At 57.0% G+C, this 27,826-nt stretch overlaps 1 protein-coding gene across 1 annotated transcript; it reads left to right on the top strand.

The window, feature by feature from the left end:
• Positions 1–641: 641 nt before the first annotated feature.
• FOXA3 (forkhead box A3) lies at positions 642–26,848 on the top strand. The gene is made up of 2 exons (XM_030544581.1): positions 642–713; positions 25,662–26,848. The coding sequence occupies exons 1-2, from the start codon at positions 642–644 to the stop codon at positions 26,829–26,831; spliced, it is 1,242 nt and encodes a 413-aa protein (XP_030400441.1). The 3' UTR covers positions 26,832–26,848.
• The last annotated feature ends 978 nt before the right edge of the window (positions 26,849–27,826 follow it).

Here is a 27,826-nt window from a genome sequence, read left to right as displayed (position 1 = left end):
TTTATGTCTGTTCTGGCTGCTGTGTCCCTCCGCTGCCACCAGGGGGCAGAACCGACCCGGTTCCCACCGGGCTCTGGCCAGCAGCTAACTATTTAAATTGGGAGCCAGAGGCTGGGAGGTGGGATCAGAACTGGCCCTATAAAGCCCTTGTGCAGCGACCGGGACCCAGCTGGGAGCCCAGGGCAAGGGGAGAACGTGTTGCTGGCCGGGGATCCACGCCGCCACAGGAGACAGTGCCACGCGGGGAGGGGGCTCCGGCCAGGAGACGTAAGGGAGTGGATCCAGGTCCGTGGTGCCCAGAACCTGGCGCAATATTGACCATCCCTTCGCCATGGACAGCTGCTGAGTGTGGGCTTCCTTCTGGGCCCCGACGCCATCGCAGATCCGAGGTCCCCCCTCGCTTTACCCATCAACGCACAGCTGCGTATCTTCCCACCTTGGAAGCCGGGCAAACTCCATCCTCTGTTCTCCAGGTCAGGGCTGGCGTGTCCCACTCCCGCCTTTCGGGGCCAGTTCTGAGAAGTGAGGCAGTGAGTGAACGTGGAAAGCAGGGCAGGGCAGGGCAGTGCCCAGCCGGCCGAAGTTGGATTGGGTTTACCAGAGACCAGCTGAGAGTTGGTTCCTTTTGCCCGGGGCTTGGAATGCTGGGATCCGTCAAAATGGAATCGCACGACATCTCCGAGTGGAACGCATATTACAGCGAACCCACGGAGGTACGTCAAGCGGGGCACGTTTGAACCCAGTTCTAGCTGTCAGGTTGGAGGACGTGGCTTTCTAATATTTGGAAAGAGGGGGTGGAAATTGACATTATGAAAAAATTTTTCTACCTCGGGTGTCTACCGGGACAGAGGTGGAAAAATCACATTGGTTTCCAGTGCCCCACTTAAAGTGATTTGTTCTGGGGAAGGGAAGCCCCCTCAGGAAGTGCAGGTTGCATCTGGAGCTGCTGCGATGCAGCTGGTTCTGGGGCGCGTGCGGCATAGCAAAGAACACCCCAGGACGTTTCTGCAGCTCAGGGTTTTCCAGTCCCCTTTCCAGCAAAGTGTTGCAGTTGTTATCACCCAGCAAGTTGTTGGGGCCTGTTCTGCCCACTGGCGGCTTCAGATATTAAACTCCCCGGGGCCATGGGAGTGTGAAACGTGCTGAGGGGATCCACTGGAATAAAGGGCAGGATGCTCCTGGGCTCGGATTCGGGGGGAGCACAGGGATCTGGGGGAAGGGGTGTATGTGTGTACCTGGTGGGGATCCCCTTCTTCACAGGAGCGACACCCTCCCCACCCATGCAGTCCCCTGGCACAAGCAGCGCAAAGGGTTTTGCCGTTCCGGGAAATCCTCTTTCAGAACAGGGAGGAGAATGCAAAGCGGAGCGGGAAAGGAGGAGGCAGAGCTGTAGGGCTGAAGGCAGGCGGAAGGGGCAGGAAGGGAGGGCCGCTCCCTCCACCTCATCTCATGGCACCTTCAGGCCCCCTCCAGCCCTGGCATGGCACACATGCCCAGCCCCTCAAACCCCCAGACTGGCTGAGAAACTCTGAGATTTTACAAAGCAGCCAGCACTGCCTTTTCGCCACCTGGTCTGGGCGCCTTTTCCTCCACAGCCAGGATATGGATTCAATTTCCCTGTGATCACAGGACTCCAGGAGCCGGGGCTGCCTGCAAAGCACCCAGTTAGTGTGACGCCCACCAGAACCGGACCTCTGTCCAGCCCCACTGCTCTAAAGGGCCCGATTCTGCTCCCTGCTGGGAGCCCTGAGCAGTGCCTGGCAGAGTGGGGCTGACGCCTGGGGAAGGAGAGCAGAATTGGGCCCGACAGCATGGGGCAGGATTGGGACCGAATCACTAGGGGTTGTCCCCCTGCACCTGATCCAAAGCCCCTGGCGGCCAACGGGCCGGATCCTCCTCTAAGTCAAGTTTTATTCCGCACACTTCCTGAGCCACCCCAGGTGTGAGCAGGAGGAGAGGTGCCTCAGTGGCAGGGCACCCACTGCACCGGACCCCGTGCCCGCTGCACATGAGCGTGCACGGACCCTGCTTGGGTCCCACTGGTGTACAACACGCGCTGAGGTCAGGGAGCCACACCAGATTGACACTGCCGGAGTGGCGCTCAGAACTGGGAGGCAGGGGGCTGTAAACAGGCTTTGGAACAAAGCAAAATAGTGCCCCCCCCAAACCCTGGCACACACAGCCCCCAGCCGGGGACCTACGGGGTCAGAGAGAGAGGAGGGCGGGGTGTATGGGGATAGATAGATAGATAGATAGATAGAGTCAATTGGAGTTTTGTAAATGGCAAAAGGCCCTTGGGTTTTAACACAGTAACAGCAATGAATCTAATAATCAATTAATCTCAATAATTAATAATGAACAGAGTTAATCTAATTCATTACACAGCCAGCCTGGACCCTTGTCCAGAGGGGCCCATTGCCAGAGAGCCCTGCCGCACATGGAAACCGCAATCCACATGCATACTGGTCATTGTTGCTATGGTCGGCCGGGGGCGGATGGCAGAACAGGTCTCTCCTAGTCTCTATCCCAGACTGCGCTGTGTAGCTTGGGTACTGCAGGCTCCCCTCACCGTGGTATCTGGGTCCTCCCTGCACACACTTAGCACTGGGCTCCCGCTCCCGCTCCCACTCCACCACACAGGCCCGGTGTGGCTGATGGCACCTGCTAGCAGGCGCTTGCTCTGCTGAGCTCTCGAGGGTCCCCCCCAATTTACATGAGGGGCGCACGGCTCGCTGTGCTGGGCACTGTGGTGACGGGTTTTGCACAAGGACAGCCAGGGGGCTGGATTGCAGGGGCTGGTAACGATGGTTGCGTCTTGGGCTCCCAGCCAGTTCTGGGGGTCACACTCAGACTGTTTTCCTGCCGTGCATCCCATGACTCAGCTGCCCCACCCCCCCGGTGTGCAGAACCCGCCCCAGCCGGCCCAGTCTGGGCTGCCGGGCACCCAGGGCAGTGGCTGGGGGCCACTCCCATCAGGGCAGGGCTGGGGCCAGCCCCTTCCCACGGTGAGCCATGCAGGAGGAGCTGGCTGTTCCCGGGGATCGGGGCCAGGTGCTCCCTTGGCAAACAGGCCGGGTGGGAGGGATCTGTGCAGCAGGGAGTGCAAACACAAAGCAGGTGTCGGGGGGACGCTGCTACCCAGCAGCCACATCAGAGGCTGGTGCGAGAGGGAGCCCAGCCCACAGCCTGCCATGGAGATAAAGGGTCAGATCCCTACCTGGTGTAAAGCAGGAGTGACTCCATTGGAGTCAGTGGGGCCAGATCCTAACTGGTGTCAATCACTGGAATCTATGGGGCCAAATCCCAAAGCAGGAGTCACTCCACAGAAGCTAATAGCTTCCTGCTGCTTTACATCAGCATAAATCACCTAAACTCTTTCCTTTCCGAGGCGAGCGTCACTTCCCCTCTCTATGTCTCAGTTTACCCTCCTCTTCTAAACTGTGCTCTGATCTTTGAGGCAGAGACTGTTTCTCACTATATGTCTGCGCAGCTCCCGGCACAATGGGGCCCTGATCTCGGTCACTGTGTGTCTGGGCAGCGCCCGGCACAACGGGGCCCTGATCTCAGTCACTGTGTGTCTGGGCAGCGCCCGGCACGATGGGGCCCTGATCTCGGTCAGTGTGTGTCTGGGCAGCGCCCGGCACAACGGGGCCCTGATCTCAGTCACTGTGTATCTGGGCAGCACCCGGTGCGATGGGGCCCTGATCTCAGTCACTGTGTGTCTGGGCAGCGCCCGGCACGACGGGGCCCTGATCTCAGTCACTGCATATCTGGGCAGCGCCCAGCATGACAGGGCCCCAATTTCGGTCACTGTGTGTCTGGTCAGCGCCTGGCCCGACAGGGCCCTGATCTCGGTCGGGCACTGCCCAGACACACTGTGACCGAGATCAAGGCCCCATCGTGCCAGGTGCTGCACAGACACACAGTGACCGAGATCAGGGCACATTGGGCTGGGCACTGCACAGACACACAGCGACTGAGATCAGGGCCCCATCACACTGGGCGCTGCCCAGACACACAGTGACCAAGAGAGGGGCCCTGTCACATCAGGCACTGCACAGAAATTGAGTGAGAGACAGCCTCGACCTCGAAGAGCTGGCAGTCTAAACAACAAGACAAAATTATCTCTATTTTACAGATGGGGAAACTGAGGCAGAGGGGGGCAGGGACTTGCCCCTGGGGGCGCTGTGACAGAGTTGGGGATACAACTGAGACCCGCTGGATCCTTACCCAGAACCCAGCCTTCCTCTCTAGCTAATGGCTACTTGTATCTAGTGGTATGAAACATTTGAAATGTAATTGGAAGACAGAGCAATGAGCTGAAAATCCTGCTGTGATTTTCTTTCCCTGGTTTCCCATCAGCTGCACTGAAAAATACAACATGTCTTCTGCATTCCCAGCAAGGAATTCAGGCCAGGGTGGGAGTCAGCCTGTGGTAGGGGGTCCAGAACAATACCCAGGCCTCACTTCTATAGATTCATAGACTCCAAAGCCAGAAGAGACCAGCGTGAACATCTAGTTTGGCCCCCTGGATCACACAGTCCATAGAATCTCCAAGATAATTCCTAGAGCAGAGCTTTTAGGCAAACATCTCAGCTTGATTTAAACATTGTTGGTGATGGAGAATCCCCCTGCGACTGTCGGGAAATGGCTAATTCCCCTCGCTGTGAAAAATCGTCACCTTATTTCCAGGTGGAATTTGTCTACCTTCAGCCACCAGCCATCGCGTCTTGTTAGACCTGCTAGCTTGGGAGGGGGCCATGAAGTTCACCATACCTGTAAGCTGCGATTGGTTCCCTAAACCAGCTCTGTCAGCTCCCTGGTTGCCTACCGAGATTCCAAATGTGAATAGTTGCGCCCGGCGTGTTTGCACCAGGAGCGGTGCCACTTTCTCTTTCTGCCAACCTGCTGCCGGGCTCAAAGGCTCCCAGGCGAGTGATTAGGTGAAGAGGTACCGTCAACACTTTTAGCCGAACTGGTGGCTGCGCGTTCCCCTTCCCTGCTTTAGTGCTTAGCACGTCTGCCCTCAAAAATGATTCAAGATCTGTAATGGAGTATTTACGAGCTGCACCGTGAAATGAAACTGCATAGCAGGGCAAATTATTTATTATTATTATTAAGTAAGCAGTAGCCATTTCCATGGGCTTAGAGGTCAACATGTAGAACTCTTTGCTAGAGGATGTTGTGAAAGCCGAGACCATAACAGGGTTCAAAAAAGAACTAGATCAGTTCATGGAGGACAGGTCCATCAATGGCTATTAGCCAGGATGGGCAGGGATGGTGTCCCTGGCCTCTGTTTGCCAGAAGCTGGGACTGGGCTACAGGGGATGGATCACTGATGATTGCCTGTTCTGTTCATGCCCTCCGGGCCACCTGGCATTGGCTATGGTCAGAAGACAGGATACTGGGCTAGATGGATCTTTGGTCTGACCCAGTATGGCCGTTCGAATGTTTTTATGTTACTAGACTCAAAATGAGGGTATTTCCTTAGTGCAGTTTGGTTTTTTTTCTACTCTGTACTCCAGTCCTGGAACAGAGGTGGTGACAAACAGCGCGCCAGTAAGACCTCCTTTCAGAACCAGCATCGAAGCCTGGTTCCCCATAACCAGCCATGCCCCAAGAATTGCCTCCGCTTGTCCCCGTTAAGACAGAGCCTCGCTGTTTGCAACAGCACCTCCCAGGAACGAACCAGCACAAACAGCGTAACAAGGAGGCAGCATCTCTGCAAAGACTGGGCACTGCAGAAAAAGAACTCGTGGGGCCTAGTGTGACAGTGCTATCTAATGACTTCTGCTGTAACATTATCACAGGCACACTGTGGATCCCACTCCAACAGCAGGGTGCCCACAGGGGTGAAGGAGGCAGTGCCTGTTGCAGAGCGTTTGCGTGAGACATGCCTCACACGCGTTTGACTTGTTGGATTCCTGCCCTGCAGACGAGCACAAATTGTTCCCGTTCCGTGGATAGAGTTGGGGGGCGGATTCTCCTCTCCGGCAGGAGTAATTTCACCCAAGCTGGTGGAGTTTCCATGCCCTACAACTGGTGTCCAGAGGAGATCCAGGCTCCTCTTTTGGGGATGGGTGTTACACTGAAGAATTTCCCAGGTGGCAGCTTGCAACTGACCAGTAATGACCCTCGAGGGGGTGGCTTTTGGAGCAGTTGATGGTCTGGTCTTTGATTTTCTGGTGGTTAGAACATAAAGAATGGGGGGGGCGGGAGCAGGACGCCTGGGTTCTATTCCCTGCACTAGGGATGCAGTGAGCGGTCTGGTGATTAAAGCAATAGGACTGGGAGGCAGGACTCCTGGGTTCTATTGCTGGCCGGGAAAGTGGAGGGTGGTGACAGCAGGGACAAGCAGGGTTCTGGCCTTGGCTCTTGCATCGTGACCTGGGGTGAGTCGCTTGCCCCTCTCTGTAAACTGGGCAGTTGTGAGATGACAGCACACTGAGGTGCTTTGAGATCCTCAAGGGGCAGGAACTCCTGTGTTTGCTTTGGATCAGCCTGTGCAAGCCTGATCGCCTACAGCTTTGTGTCCATTACACGGTGTTTAATTTGTGAGTTACGCCTTCTATATAACGGTGTCCCTACTTGAATGAAGGGAACTGGGTTTCTAGCATCTAAAGCCAACTGCGCAGGCTGGGGGGAGGCCATTTTCTGTTGTATTTATTGCTAAACCCTTTCAGATTTAAGAATGGAAACTAGCAGCTGAAACATATGGGATCCATAGCTGGGGCCAACCTGCAGAGCTGCATTGGCACTAAATGGACCAGATCCCCAGCAGGGGTCAATGGGCCGTAGCTCTATTGGAGTCAATGGACCAGATCCCAGCTGGTGTCAATGGGCTGTAACTCCACTGGAGTCAATGGCCCAGATCCCAGCTGGCGTCAATGGGCCATAGCTCCATTGGAGTCAATGGGCCAGATTCCAGCTGGTGTCAATGGGCTGTAACTCCATTGGAGTCAGTGGACCAGATCCCAGCTGGTGTCAATGGGCTGTAACTCCACTGGAGTCAATGGCCCAGATCCCAGCTGGCGTCAATGGGCCATAGCTCCATTGGAGTCAATGGGGCAGATCCCAGCTGGTGTCAATGGGCTGTAACTCCACTGGAGTCAATGGGCCAGATCCCAGCTGGTGTCAATGGGCCGTAGCTCCATTGGAGTCAATGGGCCAGATCCCAATTGGTGTCAATGGGCTGTAACTCCACTGGAGTCAATGGGCCAGATCCCAGGTGGTGTCAATCAGCCGTAGCTACATTGGAGTCAATGAGGCCAAATCCCAGCTGGGGCAAATGAGCTCACTGAAGCCAAAGAAGCAATAATGATTTACACCAGTGGATCTGACCCTGATGTGCAGGGAGGGGAATACCCTTTCTGGCGAGGCAGCATTTGTTCCTAGAAAAAGCTCTTTGGCTGAAGAGTCCAGTTGAAGAGCAAAAGGCAGCTCGGGGAGAGCTCAGGGAGGGGCACGTCAGGCCCTCAAAATCACAAGATTGGGTTAGTGAGCGAGGTTTCAAATCCAGTCGCTCCCAGGGCTCCTTTTGTTTCCCATCCGGCTTCAGAGTCCTTGGGAGTCACCTTTACAAATGTTTCTTAGAAACCAGCGCAGCCAGACTTCAACTTAAAACCCAAAAGAAAGCAGAGATTCTTGCTGATTCGTTTGACTCCAGGAGCTGGGGCTTTAAGGAACACACCAGCTATCGCAAGGAGATCATGAGGGCTGGCACGGCTGTACGACAGCCCAGGGGACGAGAGAGATCTGGGACAGAGATCCCATCTCCTAAATGCATTAGGTATCAGCATGCTTTCTAAGATGGGGGATCACACCCACACACACTTTAAAGCAGGGTCATTCTCACACTCACATGGACACACACCCACACTTTGAAGCAGGGCCATTCACACACACACACACACACACACACACACACACTCAAGCATACTTCACACTCCACCCCCCAGTGCTGCCAACTGCTCCACTTTTATTGTGCATCTCAGACTAGCCTACGGTTTTCTCAAAGCTCCACCTCCAGGAGTCACGGGAACGTAGTGGAAATGCAGCTGGCCTTTCTTTTATAACAAAGCGAGTTTCTCATCCTGTGGCTGTGGAGAAAAGCTTGGCACTTTGACCCATGGTCAGTGCTCAGAAACCGGAGGACTAAGAAAAGGAATCCAGTGTGTGTGAAAAATCTCATGCTTTTTTGAGGCCTATTTCCTGATATTTGAACTACTTTGACTCTCAGCTCTTTGGGACAGCCCCTAGTGCCATGGAATTCTGGTCCATGAACTCCTGGATTCTATTTATGGTTAAGGGAGGGGAGTCATGTCTAGTGGTTAGAGCAGGGGGGCTGGGAGCCAGGACACCTGGGTTCTCTCCCCAGCTCTGGAAGGGGAGTGGGATCTATTGGTTAGACCAGAGAGGGGTACCCCAAGGTCGTATGCCTGGATTTATCATTGAGCTGCGCTGTGACTTTGAACAGCCCCTCTCTGTGCCTCAGTTTCCCCATCTGAAAAATGCTGGCTTCTTGCAGTCATGAAGGCTCAGAGGCCTGGAAGTGGCTGGAGCTCCCAGCCCAGAAGGGGAAGCATCTAGTCCTGACGCCTCAGTGTCCCTCTCCCAGCCCTGACAGATCAGCTTTTTCTCCTACGGTCAGGAAGTCACCTTCCCCTCCACTACCCCACTCTCCCTCCATTCCAGCACTGGGTCTGGACTGCAGGCTGGGCTTGAACTGCTGGTCCCTTCCCAGCCTGCGGCATCCGTCCCTTGTCCTGTGCTCCAGGCCCTGTGCAGTGACCTGATTATCCTCCATGCCCTGGGCTCTTCAGGAGCAAAGAGGCCGGGAAATGGCCGCATCTGGAGCAGACGGGGAGCCTCGACCATGAAGCAAAGGGGGGAGACTCAGGATAGGACGTTCTGACACAGGGGATCTGGACTCCAAAGGAGCCTCTGTTATGGGGTGTTTCCTTCCCCAGGTCTGGGTGGGTGCCGGGGGCAGGTTCTCTCCCTGCCCTGTTGCAGAAAGGGGAAGGGGTCCCGGGAGTCAGTGCTGAGATAGCTTAGTTGGTGAGTGGGGGGAGTCCTGAGCTTCTTCCAAGCCCAGGGCGCTCTAGGGACTCAAGCCAAATCCTCACTCAGGCAAAATCCCCAGTGGCTCTTCTAAGAGCCTGGGGTTTGCCCTATGGACTGGAGGTTTATTGTCAGGTGCATGGAGGATTGAGATCAGGGCCCGGTCACTGCCCAGACACACAGAGACTGAGATCGGGGTCCTGTCGGGCCGGGCGCTGCTCAGACACACAGTGACGGAGATCGGGGCCCCGTTGCGCCAGATGCTGCTCAGACATAGCCCCTGCTTTAAAGATCCCACAGTCTAAGCAGACAAAGGAAGAAGGTTTGCTTCCCATTAACACATGGTGAAACCATGGCCTCAGAGAGATTAAATGTCTGTCCAAGGTCACACAGAGACTTCGTAGCAGAGCTGTGAACTGAGGGCTGGTCTCTCGAGTCCCAAGCCAGGCCCGCACTCCCCCCCAGCACCGTCCTTCCTCCTCCTCCATTGCTCCTTTAGAAGAGACGCAAGGTTTGACCCAGTGGGCAAGGCCCCAGGATTGGATCCTCAGCCACGCAGTCACTAGCGGCTGTATTTGGCCAGCAAGCCCAGCACTGCTTTGAGTGGGAATTTGGCACTGCCCTGGTATCTGAGAAGCAGCCGCAGGGGTGAAAATTAACTGGGGAGGTTTTTTGGGGGAAGCGGGGGGAAGAAGCAGGAGACGCCTAACAGGTGCTGAACTGAGGGTTTGACTCCAGGCTGGGGGCTCAATCCAGTGTTGCCAGTGCTCCAGAGCCTTGGGAATTGTTGGCCTGTTTCTTAAAGCTCCAGCACCTGGAGTCCTGTGAATATGGGAGAGTCTCAGTTCTGTTTTAAAAATCAATTCCACCTCTAGCCCTGGTGGGCGCATACAACAGGGCGTTCCTGGAAGGCCCCAAATCCGGATGCCTGGCAAACAGCCCCCCCCAGACATATGAAGGTTTGGGGGGAAAACACCAAATCTCATGATTTTAAGCCAGTCTCGGGATTTTTCCAGCACTAGGGTTGGGCATGTGAGGTCTGTCTGAGGGTATCTGGGTAACTGCATGGCGAGGGCGCGGCTTTGTAATAAGCCCAGTGCCCAGCTGGGGGTGCTCTCCCCAGCATCACAAGTTCCCATCCTACCTCTGCATTGGGAGTGTGGCCTGTAGGGGGCGGCCTGTCCAGCAGGAGGTTAAAGATTCCTCTGCCATTTAGGGGAGGGGCAGGGGCGGACCCTTATGTCCTGGCTGGCCTGCCCCCGGCTTGCGATAGAGCTAATGCCAATGTCCAAGGCTGCGGAGCTGCTGCCGAGGGGAGAATGGCTCTGGTGTTTGCCTTACACAATCGCCATGTCTGCAGCCCTGTTTGGAAAGGCTTTGGGGCTGCCCGGGCCGGGAGAGACACCACAGTCCTCTCCTGTGGCAATTGCTCCAGGCCTGGCCACACAACTCCACCGTGCTTTGTGCATCGTGCCACGTGGGCGGCACTCACCCAGCACGGCTGGGGTACGTAGCCACACGCACCAACACAAGAGACACGGGCACAGCAGTGGGTTTGCTGTTAGGCAAGGAGCAGCGGTGCCAGGTAAAAATAACAACAAGAATGTGTAAAAAGATTAGAGATTATCTGTCCATCCCCATACACCTCCCTATATCTATCCCCATATCTCTATGTATCCATCTATCCCCATACACCCCCGCTCTCTCTCTCTGTCTATCCCCATACCCCCATCTATCTAATCTATCCATCCCCATACACCTCATCTATCCATCCACCCATCCCCATACACCCACCTATCTATCTATCCCCATATCTCTATGTATCCATCTATCCCCATACACCCCACACTCTCTATCTATCCCCATACCCCATCTATCCATCCCCATACACCACTCTCTCTCTCTCTCTCTCTCCCTATACCCCATCTATCAAATCTATCCATCCCCATACACCCCATCTATCTAGCTAGCTATCCCCATACACGCCCCACTCTCTGTCTATCTCTCTCTCCCCATATACCCCCTATCTAATCTCTGTCTCTCCTTCCCCATACACCTAATCTATCTAATCTAGCTATCTAATTAGTAGAACAGAATCTGGAGTAACTAGATGAAAATGTTTCTTCCTGGCCTTTCCCCTGAAATACAAATACCACCCAGGCCTTATCCGTGGCCAGAAAAGCTCCCAGCTCCGGCCATGCGGCCCCTCGCCCGCTCACCTGCCCCGCTCGCCGGCCATGGCCTGCAGCGGGATCTCCCTGCCCCGCTCGCCGGCCATGGCCTGCAGCGGGATCTCCCTGCCCCGCTCGCCGGCCATGGCCTGCAGCGGGATCTCCCTGCCCCGCTCGCCGGCCATGGCCTGCAGCGGGATCTCCCTGTCCCGCTCGCCGGCCGTGGCCTGCAGCGGGATCTCCCTGCCCCGCTCGCCGGCCGTGGCCTGCAGCGGGATCTCCCTGCCCTGCTCGCCGGCCGTGGCCTGCAGCGGGATCTCCCTGTCCCGCTCGCCGGCCGTGGCCTGCAGCGGGATCTCCCTGCCCCGCTCGCCGGCCGTGGCCTGCAGCGGGATCTCCCTGTCCCGCTCGCCGGCCGTGGCCTGCAGCGGGATCTCCCTGTCCCGCTCGCCGGCCGTGGCCTGCAGCGGGATCTCCCTGCCCCGCTCGCCGGCCGTGGCCTGCAGCGGGATCTCCCTGCCCTGCTCGCCGGCCGTGGCCTGCAGCGGGATCTCCCTGTCCCGCTCGCCGGCCGTGGCCTGCAGCAGGATCTCCCTGCCCCGCTCGCCGGCCGTGGCCTGCAGCGGGATCTCCCCGCCCCGCTCGCCGGCCGTGGCCTGCAGCGGGATCTCCCCGCCCCGCTCGCCGGCCGTGGCCTGCAGCGGGATCTCCCCGCCCCGCTCGCCGGCCGTGGCCTGCAGCGGGATCTCCCCGCCCCGCTCGCCGGCCGTGGCCTGCAGCGGGATCTCCCCGTCCCGCTCGCCGGCCGTGGCCTGCAGCGGGATCTCCCCGTCCCGCTCGCCGGCCGTGGCCTGCAGCGGGATCTCCCCGCCCCGCTCGCCGGCCGTGGCCTGCAGCGGGATCTCCCCGCCCCGCTCGCCGGCCGTGGCCTGCAGCGGGATCTCCCTGTCCCGCTCGCCGGCCGTGGCCTGCAGCGGGATCTCCCTGTCCCGCTCGCCGGCCGTGGCCTGCAGCGGGATCTCCCTGCCCCGCTCGCCGGCCGTGGCCTGCAGCGGGATCTCCCTGCCCCGCTCGCCGGCCGGCCGTGGCCTGTAGCGGGATCTCCCTGCCCCGCTCGCCGGCCGGCCGTGGCCTGTAGCGGGATCTCCCTGCCCCGCTCGCCGGCCGTGGCCTGCAGCGGGATCTCCCTGCCCCGCTCGCCGGCCGTGGCCTGCAGCGGGATCTCCCTGTCCCGCTCGCCGGCCGTGGCCTGCAGCGGGATCTCCCTGCCCCGCTCGCCGGCCGTGGCCTGCAGCGGGATCTCCCTGTCCCGCTCGCCGGCCGTGGCCTGCAGCGGGATCTCCCTGCCCCGCTCGCCGGCCGGCCGTGGCCTGCAGCGGGATCTCCCTGCCCCGCTCGCCGGCCGTGGCCTGCAGCGGGATCTCCCTGCCCTGCTCGCCGGCCGTGGTCTGCAGCGGGATCTCCCTGCCCTGCTCGCCGGCCGTGGTCTGCAGCGGGATCTCCCTGCCCTGCTCGCCGGCCGTGGCCTGCAGCGGGATCTCCCTGTCCCGCTCGCCGGCCGTGGCCTGCAGCGGGATCTCCCTGCCCCGCTCGCCGGCCGGCCGTGGCCTGCAGCGGGATCTCCCTGCCCTGCTCGCCGGCCGTGGTCTGCAGCGGGATCTCCCTGCCCTGCTCGCCGGCCGTGGTCTGCAGCGGGATCTCCCTGCCCTGCTCGCCGGCCGTGGCCTGCAGCGGGATCTCCCTGTCCCGCTCGCCGGCCGTGGCCTGCAGCGGGATCTCCCTGCCCCGCTCGCCGGCCGGCCGTGGCCTGCAGCGGGATCTCCCTGCCCTGCTCGCCGGCCGTGGCCTGCAGCGGGATCTCCCTGCCCCGCTCGCCGGCCGTGGCCTGCAGCGGGATCTCCCTGCCCTGCTCGCCGGCCGTGGTCTGCAGCGGGATCTCCCTGCTCCGCTCGCTGGCCGTGGCCTGCAGCGGGATCTCCCCGCCCCGCTCGCCGGCCGTGGCCTGCAGCGGGATCTCCCTGTCCCGCTCGCCGGCCGTGGCCTGCAGCGGGATCTCCCTGCCCCGCTCGCCGGCCGTGGCCTGCAGCGGGATCTCCCTGCCCCGCTCGCCGGCCGGCCGTGGCCTGCAGCGGGATCTCCCTGCCCTGCTCGCCGGCCGTGGCCTGCAGCGGGATCTCCCTGCCCTGCTCGCCGGCCGTGGTCTGCAGCGGGATCTCCCTGCCCTGCTCGCCGGCCGTGGTCTGCAGCGGGATCTCCCTGCCCTGCTCGCCGGCCGTGGCCTGCAGCGGGATCTCCCTGTCCCGCTCGCCGGCCGTGGCCTGCAGCGGGATCTCCCTGCCCCGCTCGCCAGCCGGCCGTGGCCTGCAGCGGGATCTCCCTGCCCTGCTCGCCGGCCGTGGCCTGCAGCGGGATCTCCCTGCCCTGCTCGCCGGCCGTGGTCTGCAGCGGGATCTCCCTGCTGAATGACATGGGGCTGACGCAAGGCTGGGGAGATAAGCCCGGAAGAGCAATCAGGCAGCAGCGAAATAGGAAGCAGAAGAGGAGCTGGGGCGTGTCAGTATTTACACTGGAGATCCTGGCAGATAATAATGCCACTGGCTCAGTGGGCCCAGACCTGGGGCTTTTCAGCGCTCCTCTCAGCCCTGCCACTCGCCCTGTGCCTCAGTTTCCCTTCTGTAGAACGGGGCCCGGCTAATTGCACTGGCCAGAGGGGGGTGGTGAGAGTGAGTCAGTTCATATTTGCGGAGCTCTCTGAGGGTGACTCAGCCTGGCTTAGCACACAAGCCTCACACTCAGGAGACAGGTCTCCCAGCTCTGCTGCTATCTCCTTCGGTGACCTTGGGCCAGGCCCTGAATCTCGCTGGCCCTTAGCTCCCTCTGTTTCCAACACAGACACTGACACTCCTTCGTCTGGTCAGACCATGAGCTCTTTGGGGGCAGAGACTGTCTCTCACTGTGTGTCTGGGCAGCACCCCGCATGACGGGGCCCCGATCTCAGTCAGTGTGTGTCTGTGCAGCACCTGGCGCGACGGGGCCCCGATCTCAGTCAGTGTGTGTCTGTGCAGCACCTGGCATGACAGGGCCCCGATCTCAGTCGCTGTGTGTCTGTGCAGCACCTGGCACGACGGGGCCCTGATCTCGGTCACTGTGTGTCTGGGCAGCACCTGGCACGACGGGGCCCTGATCTCGGTCACTGTGTGTCTGGGCAGCACCTGGCACGACGGGGCCCTGATCTCGGTCACTGTGTGTCTGGGCAGCACCTGGCCTGACGGGGCCCCGATCTCAGTCAGTGTGTGTCTGTGCAGCACCTGGCGCGACGGGGCCCCGATCTCAGTCAGTGTGTGTCTGTGCAGCACCTGGCATGACAGGGCCCCGATCTCAGTCGCTGTGTGTCTGTGCAGCACCTGGCACGACGGGGCCCTGATCTCGGTCACTGTGTGTCTGGGCAGCACCTGGCACGACGGGGCCCTGATCTCGGTCACTGTGTGTCTGGGCAGCACCTGGCACGACGGGGCCCTGATCTCGGTCACTGTGTGTCTGGGCAGCACCTGGCACGACGGGGCCCTGATCTCAGTCACTGTGTGTCTATGCAGCACCTGGCATGACAGGGCCCCGATCTCAGTCGCTGTGTGTCTGTGCAGCACCCGGCATGACAGGGCCCTGATCTCGGTCACTGTGTCTGGGCAGTACCTGGTGCAACAAGGCCCCAGTCTCACTCACTGTGTGTCTGGGCAGCGCCTTACGCAATGGGGCCCTGATCTCGGTCACCGTGTGTCTGGGCAGCGCCTGGCCAACAAGGCCCTGTTCTCGGTTGCTGTGTGTCTGGGCAGTGCCCGGCACGACGGGGCCCTGATGTACAGACCCCACATACAGGCCCCAATTGTCGCTGGATTGAACCCAGTTGCCTGTGTTGGACTGCAGCGTCTCTCCCTGCAAGCCAGCCAGGCTGCATCCCGAGATGGCGGGAGAGGGAGAACCCAGCAGGTCCTTGGAGAGTCTGTCCCCTGGGTCATCCCCATCCCGGCAGAGGCGTGTAACCCAGGAATTGGAGTAGCGGTAAGAATAACGAGCAGGTGCGCGTGGGACATGCCGCGCCTGGCAGGAGCCACGGAGGCCCAGCTGTGAAATTCTCTGCTCTGTGGCACCGGGCCAGTGCATGGCGCTGTCCCATGCAGTTCAGTGTGCAGGGCCAGATTCTGATCTCAGCGAGATTGGTGTAAATGCAGTCGGACTAGTGTAACTGAGAAAAAGATCTGCAGTGTGTCTGGCAGACCCAGAGAGTTTTCCATCTAAATGCCCCAGTCCTGCAATCGGATCCCCTGAGTCCTTCAATGATTATTATGTGTATTACATTGGCCCCATATGAGATCAGGGCCCTGTTGTGCCAGGTGCTGCCCAGACACACAGTGACCGAGATCAGGGCCCCATCTTGCCAGGCACCACCCAGACACACAGTGACTGAGATCAGGGCCCCGTCGGGCTGGGCGCTGCCCAGACACACAGTGACCGAGATCAGGGCCCCGTCAGGCCGGGCACTGCCCAGACGCACAGTGACCAAGATCGGGGCCCCATCGCACCAGGCGCCGGCCAGACACACAGTGACCGAGATCAGGGCCCCATCGGGCCAGGCACTGCCCAGACACATGGTGAACGAGATCAGGGCCCCGTCAGGCCAGGAGCTGCCCAGACACACAGTGACTGAGATCAGGGACCCATCACGCCAGGTGCTGCCCATACACACAGTGAGATATAATCCCAATTTCAAAGAACCTACAGGCCAAAGAGACAAGGATGGGGAAGGAAACTTATGCCCAGTGCCTTGAATACCAGTCTTCTGAGCACCAACCCAGTGCCCATTCCACTGGACCTGATTCCTCTCCATATGTGGGGAACTAATATTAAGCATCTACCAGGGAGCCAAGCTGTTTTCTGCACCTGATCTGAATCTGAGTTTGCGGAAGTGTAAATGGGGGACAGGTCAGTTAATGGCAGTGCCATTGCTCCAGACCCCGACCAGCGTCCCTAAGACCAAGCTCGGTTCCTGTGTGGTTCGGGTTTTTATGTGATCCCTGTATTACATGTTGCTTTTAGTTATTCATTTAGTGTGAGATCTTACTGATGGCCATGATGCTCAGAACCAGCTCCTGGGCGCAAGCAGACATCCTGTGGTTTAGAAGCAAGATGGGGGACTCTGCCCCGGGAAGCCGGGGCTCTGAAAAAGCTTGGGGCGTCATGGAGGAGAATCAGCTGTCCATGAGCTGCCAGTGTGACGCTGAGGCCACAAGGGTGAATACGATCCTGGGAGGCATCTGCAGAGGGATCTTGAAGAGGAGCTGAGAGGTGATTTTACTCTGTGTTTGGCCTTGGTGCTACCGCTGCTGGGCTCCTGGGACCAGTTCTGGGGCGCACAGGTCAAGCAGGATGTTGGTAAATTGCAGAGGGCTCAGAGAAGAGCCACGAGAAGGAACAAAGGGTTAGAAAACCTGCCTTGCAGCAAGAGATGTCTCTGGTTTAACAAAGAGACGGTTAAGGGAGGACTTGACACCCCCCCCCCCACCGTCTATAAGCACCTACAAATATTTCATAACAGGCTCTTCGGTCTAGCAGAGGAAAGTCGAACATGATCCAATGGCTGGGAGTTGAAGCCAGACAGATTCAGACTGGAAATAAGCAGTAAATGTTTAACAGCGCGTCATTAACCATTGCAAGGACTTGCCAAGGGGCATGAGGGATTCTCCGTCACTGGCACTTTTTAAATCAAGATGGGATAGGGAGGGGGGGTTAATAGATTTGCCCTAGGAATGATTTGGGGGCCGTTCTCCAGCTAGTGCTCTCCGAGAGGTCAGAATACATGATCACAGGGGCCTGTCTGGTCTTGGGCTCTGTGAATCTATGAAACCCAGGAGGAGCCTGAGTCGTTCCCATGCAGCGAGATGGGGATATTGATCTCCCCGGGCTAATGGAGTGGCTGGCCAAAGCCCCTCAAGCGGGAGCCGGTCACACCGGTGCCAGGGGCACTCAGCTGAGGCAGGGACAGCGTGACATGGGCGCTCTCTCCGTCTCCCCCACACACCCCACACAGTGGGAAGGAGGCAATGGGCAAGGTCAGGGAGCCAGAGGCATCGCAAGGATTCCTGCCCGTATGTCTGACATCGGACGTCAGGCAAGGGACCAGATGGGCCTACGATGTCCTCAAGGGTGCCTGGGTGTTATTGAGAGACAGGCCAGAACCAATACATCAGCTCTGAGCCTCTCAGCTGTTGCTTCTGGCTCAGGGTCTGCACCGTATCACACACAGATGGCATTGCCCTGCCCATCTGGAGTATCAGGATTACAGAAAGTGGGTAACATCCTCCCCATGGCCTCCAGTGGAGCTGTGGTCAATTGACACCAGCTGGGATCTGTCCCATTGACTCCAATGGAGCTATGGCCCATTGACACCAGCTGGGATCTGGCCCACTGACTCCAATGGAGCTATGGCCCATTGACACCAGCTGGGATCTGGCCCACTGACTCCAATGGAGCTACGGCCCATTGACACCAGCTGGGATCTGGCCCACTGACTCCAATGGAGCTACGGCCCATTGACACTGGCTGGGATCTGCCCCATTGACTCCAATGGAGCTATGGTCAATTGACACCAGCTGGGATCTGGCCCACTGACTCCAATGGAGCTACGGCCCATTGACACCAGCTGGGATATGGCCCATTGACTCCAATGGAGCTACGACCCATTGACACCAGCTGGGATCTGCCCCATTGACTCCAATGGAGCTACAGCCCATTGACACCAGCTGGGATCTGGCCCATTGACTCCAATGGAGCTACGGCCCATTGACACCAGCTGGGATCTGGCCCGCTGACTTCAATGGAGCTACGGCCCATTGACACCAGCTGGGATCTGGGCCATTGATTCCAATGGAGCTATGGTCAATTGACACCAGTTGGGATCTGGCCCATTGACGCCAGTGGAGCTACAGCCCATTGACACTGGCTGGGATCTGGGCCATTGATTCCAATGGAGCTACAGCCCATTGACACTGGCTGGGATCTGGGCCATTGATTCCAATGGAGCTACAGCCCATTGACACTGGCTGGGATCTGGGCCATTGATTCCAATGGAGCTATGGCCCATTGACACTGGCTGGGATCTGGGCCATTGATTCCAATGGAGCTATGGCCCATTGACACCAGTTCACTCAGGGCAGGTGGCTGCATTCGCCAGGTGGCCCCGCATGACCCAGTCAGAGAGAGCCGCTGGACATGTCCTGGGATGCAGCTGACTGAACTCAGTCTAGGGCACCTCTTAACCCACCCTCTGACTGGCTAAAGAGCCGGGCAGGCCTCCCTTTCCTGCCAGCACAGGCAGAGTGAGCCCGTCTCAGGCCGGTTGACGCTGGCAGTCTTGGTGGCTGGGCTGCTCACTGGGTGATCATGGCCAGGGGAGCACGCCCGGCTAGCAGGAGGCACATCGGGAACAGAGGGGCCTGGAGCATGTGTATCACAGGCTGTGCTGTGTGCACACGCCTACACACATTAGCACACACATGCACTCCCCCTCCCTGGTGGGGAGCTGGGAGAGAGGTACAATTGGTCAGATGCATTCTGGGGTATTTCCCCCACACCATCCTGTGAATCATCGGAGATCAGCCACAGCTGGAGACGGGACACTGGACAGGGTGGACCAGTGCTTTGAGGTGGCCTGCAAAAATCCTCTCTCTAGATGCAGGGCTGGTGGGTGTGCTCCACGTGTTCAGGGTCAAACTGATCGTCGGGTTTGGGGCTGGGGAGGAGTTTTCCCTGGGTTCTGCCTCAGCTCTGGGACAGGAGTGGGGTCTAGTGGTTAGAGCAGGGTCGGGGGCTGGGAACTAGGACTCCTGGGCTCCATTCCGAGCTCTGGGGTGGGGGAATGAGGTTTAGTGATTAGAGCAGAGGAGATTGGGAGCTAGGACCCTTGGATTCTGTTCCCAGCTCTGGGAAGGGAGTTGGGTCTAGTGGTTAGAGCAGGGGGGTTGGGCGCCAGGACTCCTGGATTCCATTCCCAGCTCTGGGGGGGAGGGGTTTCCCAGCTCTGCAGCTGACTCTCTGAAGGAGCTTGGCAACAACAAGTCATTTCCCAACACCGTGCCTCAGTTTCCCCCTCTGCAGCACAGGGTGACAATACTGTTCCGACTGCTCCTGGGGAAGATCCATGCATGTCTGTGAGAAGCTTTGAGATCCTCCTGGGGGGCCCCAGAGCGGAGCCCATGCCGTGGGTTAATTTCTCTCTGTGGCCAGAGAGGGGCAGAGGCTGCTACGGAACTGAGGGTGCTTATCTCCACCTGCCCATGGGCTCGAAGGGGCTGCCTCAGTGAGGAGGGGCGTAGTTTGCCTCCCGCTCTTCAGAGATGGTTACGAGCTGGGGAAAGCCGTCTTCCCGCTGGGGTCAGATCTGGGGGTGGAGTCCCTCGGGCTAGGGGGGACATGTAGTCTGTGCTGGGCTCAGATGGGGAGGGGGGTCCCTTGGGCTGGGGGGAGGCAATGGGGTAAGTCCATGCCAGGTCTAGGGGTGAATTTGTAGCCAAATGTTCATTGCAGCCCCCCAGCCAGACCCCTCCGCTTGCTCAGGAACTGAGGGGTGGGGAAGGACCTAGGCGAAGATGAACAGCAACCTAGGGATTTCATGGGGGAGCTCAGGGATGGCCTTAGCTAGCAACTCACAACCGACTAGGCAGAAGGAGTGGTAACTGGTATCAGGGTGGGACAAAGAGACACCAACTGAGAGCAAGGCCCCGTCGGGCTGGGTGCTGCCCAGACACACAATGACCGAGATTGGGGCCCTGTCGCGCCGGGCGTTGCCCAGACACACAGTGACCGAGATCAGGGCTCCATCGCGCCAGGCGCTGCCCAGACACACAGTGACCGAGATCGGGGCCCCGTCAGGCCAGGCACTGCCCAGACACACAGTGACTGAGATCAGGGCCCCGTTGCGCTAGGCGCTGCTCAGACACACAATGACCGAGATCAGGGCCCCGTCAGGCCGGGTGCTGCCCAGACACACAGCGACTGAGATCAGGGCTCTGACGCGCCGGGTGCTGCCCAGACACACAGTAACTGAGATCAGGGCCTCATCACGCCGGGTGCTGCCCAGACACACAGTGACCGAGATCGGGGCCCCGTCAGGCCAGGCACTGCCCAGACACACAGTGACTGAGATCAGGGCCCCGTTGCGCCAGGCACTGCTCAGATACACAGTGACCGAGATCAGGGCCCCGTCAGGCCGGGTGCTGCCCAGACACACAGCGACTGAGATCAGGGCTCTGACGCGCCGGGTGCTGCCCAGACACACAGTAACTGAGATCAGGGCGTCATCACGCCGGGTGCTGCCCAGACACACAGTGACCGAGATCGGGGCCCCGTCAGGCCGGACACTGCCCAGACACACACTGATTGAGATCAGGGCCCCGTCGTGCCAGGCGCTGCCCAGACACACAGTGACTGAGATCGGGCCCCGCCAACACTGTTTTCTTAGCATTCCCACCCCACCTCTCCTCCCGATATTACTTGGGGTCTCAGCACCCTACCAAGGTGTCTAGGGGCAAGTTTTGGCCTTTCTGCAGCTCAGTGTCTGTTTGCAAAGCCCGGTTGCCGCCTTTGCACAGAATTGGGGTGAAACTGAATAGTGCAAAGCGCAAGGTCAGGCACTGAAGGACTAACAACAAGAATTTGTGCTATAAGCTGGGGACATACAAGTGGGAAACAACAGTAGAAAAGGAAGACCTGGGTGTAATCACAGGGTGACTATCAGTCGCTACAGTCTTCCAGCCATTGCAAAGGCTAACGCAGTTCTAGGACGCATCAGGCGAGGGATTTCCAGCAGAGACAGGGAAGCATTAGTACCTGATACGAGGCACTGGGGGACTGATCTGGGATATTGCGTGTGGTGCTGGTCTCCCACATTTAAGAAACATGAATTCAGACTGGGACAGGTGCAGAGAAAGGCTACTAGGATGAGCAGAGGAATGGAAACCCTGCCTTAAGAGAGGCTAAGGGGAGATAGGATTCCTCTCTATAAACACATCAGAGAGAGAAATACCAGGGAGAGGGAGGGGTGATTTAAGGTAAGCACCAATATTGACACAAGAACAAATGGATACAAACTGGTCATCAACAAGTTTAGGCTTGAAATTAGGTGAAGGTTTCTAACCATCAGAGGAGTGAAGTTCTGGAACAGCCTCCCCAGGGGAGCAGTGGGAACAAAACACCTACCTTGCTTCACAACTGAGCTTGATAAGTTTATGGAGGGGATGGGATGACGAAATGGCCTACAATGGCATGGAGCTGATCTGTGACTGCTAGCAGGAAATTTCTCCAACAGCTGGTGAGGGGACACTGAGTTGCTACAGAGAATTCTTTCCCAGGTGTCTGGCTGGCGGGTCTTGCCCATATGCTCAGGGTCTAACCTTTCACCATATTTGGAGTCTGGAAAGAATTTTTCCCCTGGCTCAGGGGGCTTTTTCGCCTTCCTCTGCAGCGCCGGGCCTGGGTCACTTGCAGCTTTAAATTAGAGCTAGTGGTGAATGATTTGAGGACTTCAGTAACTCAGCCACAGCTTAGGGGTCTATTACAGGAGTGGGTGGGGGAGGTTCTGTGGCCTGCGTTGATCAGACTAGATGATCGTGATGGTCCCTTCTGGCCTTAAAGTCAATGAGTCTTTTAAAACCAAACAGGGCAAAACTCCTTTGAACATGGGTTCCAGGACTCAGCTAGTTTCAAAAGCAACTGTATAGTAACAAAGCCATGTGCACTCAAAGGCTGCCTACAGTAATGCAGCAGCATGCATACTGACCTTAATTAATACACTAGCATGTGTCCTGGCATCCAAAGGGAGATCCAGAAGAAGTTATTGTGGAACATTATGAGGCAGTGCTGTTGGTTGCCATGTTCCACCCCAGAGGTGGCCACAGGAGCAAGAGATCTTGGCATGGAGATTGGTACTGAGGCATCCTGCAGAGTGGAAGATGCCGTATTTCAACAGAAAAATGGGTTTTCCACTAATGGATATTTTGGTGTGATAAGTGTCTGAAAAACCAACATGCCCCAAAACTGATGTAGCTCAATTCAGATTCCTGCCTCATGGGAGTTGTAGTTCAGTTTCTTCCTGTCTCCAATTTCCTTTAAGGGAAAGTCTCCTCAGCTGGACTACATCTCCCATAGTGCACCATAGCTAGTGATTCCCTGGACACAGCCACCTTCCCTCACCATGAAGGGTGGCCACGGTGCATCATGGGAGATGTAGTCTAATCAGAGAGCCTGGCCTATAGAGAAGAATGGGGAGTGTGAGGCAAGTGAACTACAACTCCCATGAGGCACACAAGCCAAATTTCCAAGATAAGTTTGCAGCTGAAAAAATGTGCTGCTTAATTTTTTATTTTTTTTTTATTTATTTTTTTTTTGCCCTTAAAGTGAGCACGGGTTGAGCACCTGTTTCCTGTAGAACATCCCCATCTGGGTAAGAGCCCATGTCTTGTCCTATTTGCGTCCAAGATTTACCCTTTCCTCCATGAGCATCTCTTTGCTCTAGAGGAGCAGCCCAGTTTTGGTCCCAGATCCCCATCTCCATCCCACTCCTGCTGCAGCCACTTATACCACTGCCAAGCAGGTTCACAGCATGAATTGCCCTGATCTGGTGGCTTTTCACACCCACTTTGCACCGGTACAGGGTAACCTGGAGCAAGTCCTCATGGTTAAAGCATAGGACTGGGGTTTGTTGCAACGAATCTGCTTCCTTGGATGCTTCCTTGAATAGTTCCTAGTGCTCTCAGTTTCCCCATCTGTAAAATGGGACTAGTGAAACCCATCTCACGAGGAGAGCTAATTAGTGCCTGCCAAGTGCTGCTAGATAGCGCAGCAGGGCTGGAGGAAGCCTGGGAAGGCTGGAAGTGGGATAGGAGAGCCGGGTTCAGCTGGGCACCAGAACCCTGTGAATTTTGGATAACAGTTTCAAGGCTGTAATAGAGTTTGGGGTGCACATTGGTGGGGCTTTGGGTTGGGCTGGGTGAAGGTTCAGGAATCCAGTTTGCCTCGAGGGGGAAGACATAATGGATTCTGCTATAACTAAAATTACAGGAATAAGCTAAAGTGCCATGAGCACTTTTATAGCAATGTAACCGCGTCCACATGAGAGGCTGCGCTGCTTTCACCTGCTCTGTTTCTAAATCAGGGCAGTCCTAAGGGTTCAAATGCAGGGCATAGATCACCCCGTCATCCAAGCAAGCAGGTGCAGCTGCCTCAAACCTCAGTCCCTTTAGACTCCCACATTTCCTGAGCCCTTTTCTGAATTCCTGGCAGCATGTCAATGTCAAATAGTTATGTTTGAATATCTACCTATCACAGCTCACCCATCTATCTATCTATCTATCTAATCATTGCTATAAGGCACCTGTCGGCATGGTACACAAGCTCTTTCACACTCTCCTCATTTCTAGAGCTTTGCCATGTGAGGGAGAAGGATGACAGGGCCCCATGACTTTTGTAGAGCAGAGAGCCCTGCCCAGGGATCTTTGCTGGCTGCAGGGTGCCCACCTGTCTGATTTGCTCTCTCCAAAGCCTCCAAATCAGCAGCTGGCTGGAAATTAGCCCCTGAGCTATTTATTCCCCAGACAATGTCTTGACTGAATCAGAGCTTTTCAACAGAGGATCTCAAAGCGTAACTGTATGAACAGAGGAGTAGGGGCAGGGAGGGGATTCTCCCTCCGTATCCGGCGTTGGTGAGACCGATACCAGATCCTGCATCCAGCTCTGGGGGCTGCCTTTTAAAAGGGATGTTGACAAATTGGTGAGGGCATGAGAAGAACACAAAATGAATCAGGGCCTGGAGGAAAGGCCAGATGGTGAGAGACTGGCGGAGTTCAGTCTGTGTAGCTGATCAGAGAAAAGATTGAGAGGTGGCTTGATCAGTGTCTAAGTATCTTCCGGGGGAGGAAACACCAGGCACTGAAATCTAGCAGAGAAAGGGCAGAACCAGCTGGAAATCAGGCCCAAGTGCGGGTGATTAACCGCGGGAACAAACTGCCCAGGGAAGTGCTGGGTTCTTCAGTTCTTGGTGTCTCTCAGTCCAGTCTGGAGGCCTTTTTAGAGGACGCTTCATCCAGACCTGGGTCATTGGGCACAGTTCCAGGGTGACTGGGGGATCTAATGGTCCCTTCTGGACCGAAAGGCTCTGACTCTTTCCCGTGGCATTGAGTGGTCCTGGGATGCAGTCAGACCCACGAAAGTCTCAGAAGAACGAAGCCAGGGAGCAAACCCATTCTGCCATCGGCACAGCAGTCTACCATCGGCACAGCAGTAGAGCGGAGCCCACCAGGCAGCTTTTCATCACGGGATCGCAAAGCGCTTTGCAGAGCTGTGGCCGGCTTACAATCGGAACCCAGGAGTCCCGGCTCCCAGGCCTGTGCCTGGTGCCCTGATGAGCAGTGTTCATGGGTTTGAAGCCTGATCAAAACCACCTTGAAATCAATGGCAGTTTTTCCATTGACTTCAATGGGCTTCCAACCAGGCCCCGATAGAGCCGTGGGCTGCATAACTTAGCAACACTCAACAACACAGCCAGGAAACATACAGTGTGAGTGAGCAAGGTGGCACCAAACACATTGATTGGCAGCAGGGCAGCGCTCATAAATGAGCCCTTTCTGTTAAAGCCTATCTAGTGTAAATAGCAGGCGCCATTGTTAGACCTGGGACTCGGATCCCACTTTGAATGGCACTAAGCTGTTTATTTAATAAGCTCTGCTTTAAAGGTGACCTGAGAAGGGGACAAAATACTGGGTTTGTAGCCTTCTGTTTCTTCTTTGCAGTCATGAAGGAGAGCTGGCTGGTTCGTTATTTAAAAGAAGCAGGTTTTGCTGCTCCTTTTTCACATAAAAAATGGCGGTCTTGGGAGCGGGGGCTGGATTCTGCTCTCAGCTCCGCTGGTGTAAATCTGGAATCACTCCTGATGTCAAGGGAGTAAAGCCTGGAGTCTGACCTTAGCTCCACTGGTGTAAATCTGGAGTCACTTCTGATGTCAAGGGAGTAAACCCTGGAGTCTGATCTAAGCTCCCACTGGTGTAAATCTGGAATGTCTCCACTGAATTAATAGAGTTAGAGCCAGATTTTGGTCTGAGTTCTACTGGTGTAAATCTGGATTCACTCAGTTTACACAAGATCAGAATACAGCCCTCTATCTTACACACTCCTGAATTACTTTCCCTGCTAGAACCCATCCCCATCCTGTCCCTTTGAGGCCAAATCCAGCTCCTGAATACACTGGGAGCCGAAGCCAGCCCTTGGTATGTGAGATACTGCCCTGCCTCACGTAACTGACCCTCTCGACTAGATCACTCCTGGATTAGGCCGAAGCCCTCTGTGGTAGTTGCAAGGCTAACTCTGTCCCTTGGCTTCCCCTAGGTCTATCCATCCGTGAGCACCATGACCTCCAGCCTGGGGCCGATGAACACCATCAACTCCTACATGACGCTCAACTCGCTTAGTTCCCCCAGCTCCATTAACATGACCTACCCGAACAGCCCTTCCCTCACCGGGCTGACCAGCTCCACCAGTCCCATGGGCCTTCCCACTATGACGTCACCTGTCAGCCCGGTGCTGACGCCACTGGGGACCCAGGCACCCACCATCAATTCCCTCTCCCCCTACCCGAACGTGAGCCAGTCCCTGGCCCCCCTGGGGTACCCAGCCTCAGGCATCAACCGGCCTAAGGAAATCAACAAGTCGTATCGGCGCACGCTGACTCATGCCAAGCCCCCATATTCCTATATCTCCCTCATCACCATGGCCATCCAGCAGGCCCCCAGCAAGATGCTGACCCTCAACGAGATCTACCAGTGGATCATGGACCTCTTCCCGTATTATCGGGAGAACCAGCAGCGCTGGCAGAACTCCATCCGCCACTCGCTCTCCTTCAACGACTGCTTTGTCAAAGTGGCCCGCTCCCCGGACAAGCCTGGCAAAGGATCCTACTGGGCCCTGCACCCTAACTCCGGCAACATGTTCGAGAACGGCTGCTACCTGCGGCGCCAGAAGCGCTTCAAGATCGAAGACAAGGCCAAGAAACCCAACGCCAAGCCATCCGGCAACCAGGAGCAGGCTCCCAAACACCCTGAGCGGCTCCAGGAAGGCCAAAGCCCCAACACAGCTTCCGAAGGGGCCGAGTCAGGCCACTCAGATGCCTCCCATGGTTCTGAGGAGCAAAGGGGCCTGGTCCAGTTGGACTGCTCTGGCGTACAAGGTTCATCCCCGGCCTCCGAGGCCTCCCCCATCTCTCAGCCCATGAATAGCCACTACTTCCCCCCCTCCATCACCAATCTGGACCTCCCGAACGACCTCAAAATGGACCCTCAGTACAACTTCAATCACCCCTTCTCCATCACCAACCTGATGTCCTCCGAGCAGAGCCACAAGATCGACCTGAAGGCCTATGAGCAGGCCATGGCCTACAGTGGCTACGGCTCGCCCCCTGCGCCGGACGGCAAACATGCCTACGAGACGGCCACTTCGCTCAACGAAACCGGCTCCTACTACCAGAGCCTGTACAGCCGCTCCCTGCTCAATGCCTCGTAATAGCCCCCCTCTGGAGAACCAAGGCCGCTTGTGGAGATCGGGGGCGAGGGGCGGATGCCTTTCCCCCACCTACCCACCCAAGTGTAAGATGTTCCCTTCCATTGTCCACCAGGCATGACATGGGGAAAGGAACGAGAGACCAGCTCCTGTGCCGGGCACTGTGTAGGCCCCTTGCCATCCTGTGACCAGGGGCTCCTTTTCTCGGTGTAGAAAATACCCTCCCCTCCCCACCTTCATCCCGGCCCGCCAAACCTTTCAAGGGAGCAGGGCAAAGTCTCTCCCCAAGGTAATGGCCAGTTGGGGTCACACATTTCACATCTCCCCTTGTCCTGGCCACCTCCTAGGAGACCATGCCAGCCAGTCACCAGACCAGATGAGATCCTGCCCATTGGTTCTGTGCCATTAGCTACCAGAATGATGCTGCTGAGCTCAGCTGCAATGGAGGGTCCTCCGCAGCCTTGTCTGTTTCAAACGTGTCCCAGAAGAGCTGTACATCCAGCCCCTGGCCTCAGACTCAGAGCCTGGGAGCAGCCCTTGTAGTTCCCAAGGCATATGGAGTTCTCTGCCGAAATGTTACAGTTCCCAAGAGCTTCTCCAGGTGATCCCCAAGCCCTGTAGATCCACACATGGCAAGATTCCACTGTTACGTTCAAGGGGATTAGTTATGCCGCAGACAAATTGGGCCCCGTGAGTTGTAAAACCTGGTGCGGGGAGAGGAATTGTTCTAGATTTTTGTTGTTGGTGGTTTTTTTTGTAAATGGCTTTCTATTTAAATATTTGCTTTGGAAAAGGGGTTAATAGAGTCTGTTTTAATATATCATACTTTAGAGAGGGATTTGTTTGTGGATGGTTCATTTTTAGTGTGTTGGGGGGTTTTTTTGGTATTCAAGATCATTAAAAAAATAACACACTTCTTCGCTGCAAGATTTTATCTGTCTAAATAGAAGATTGCATTGGTATCATAATTATCTGAGGATAATTTTTAAAAAGGGATT

Source organism: Gopherus evgoodei, unplaced genomic scaffold (assembly GCF_007399415.2).
Source record: "Gopherus evgoodei ecotype Sinaloan lineage unplaced genomic scaffold, rGopEvg1_v1.p scaffold_34_arrow_ctg1, whole genome shotgun sequence".
Taxonomy (NCBI): Eukaryota; Metazoa; Chordata; order Testudines; family Testudinidae; genus Gopherus; species Gopherus evgoodei.
The sequence above is the reverse complement of the archived record's forward strand: the minus strand, read 5'-3'. Positions and strand labels throughout refer to the sequence as shown.

Excerpts from the sequence above, each read along its gene's own strand:
- FOXA3 (XM_030544581.1), top strand. The coding sequence starts at position 642 with ATGCTGGGATCCGTCAAAATGGAATCGCACGACATCTCCGAGTGGAAC. Across the intron at positions 714-25,661 it reads ATTACAGCGAACCCACGGAG|GTCTATCCATCCGTGAGCAC; the intron begins GTACGTCAAGCG and ends GGCTTCCCCTAG.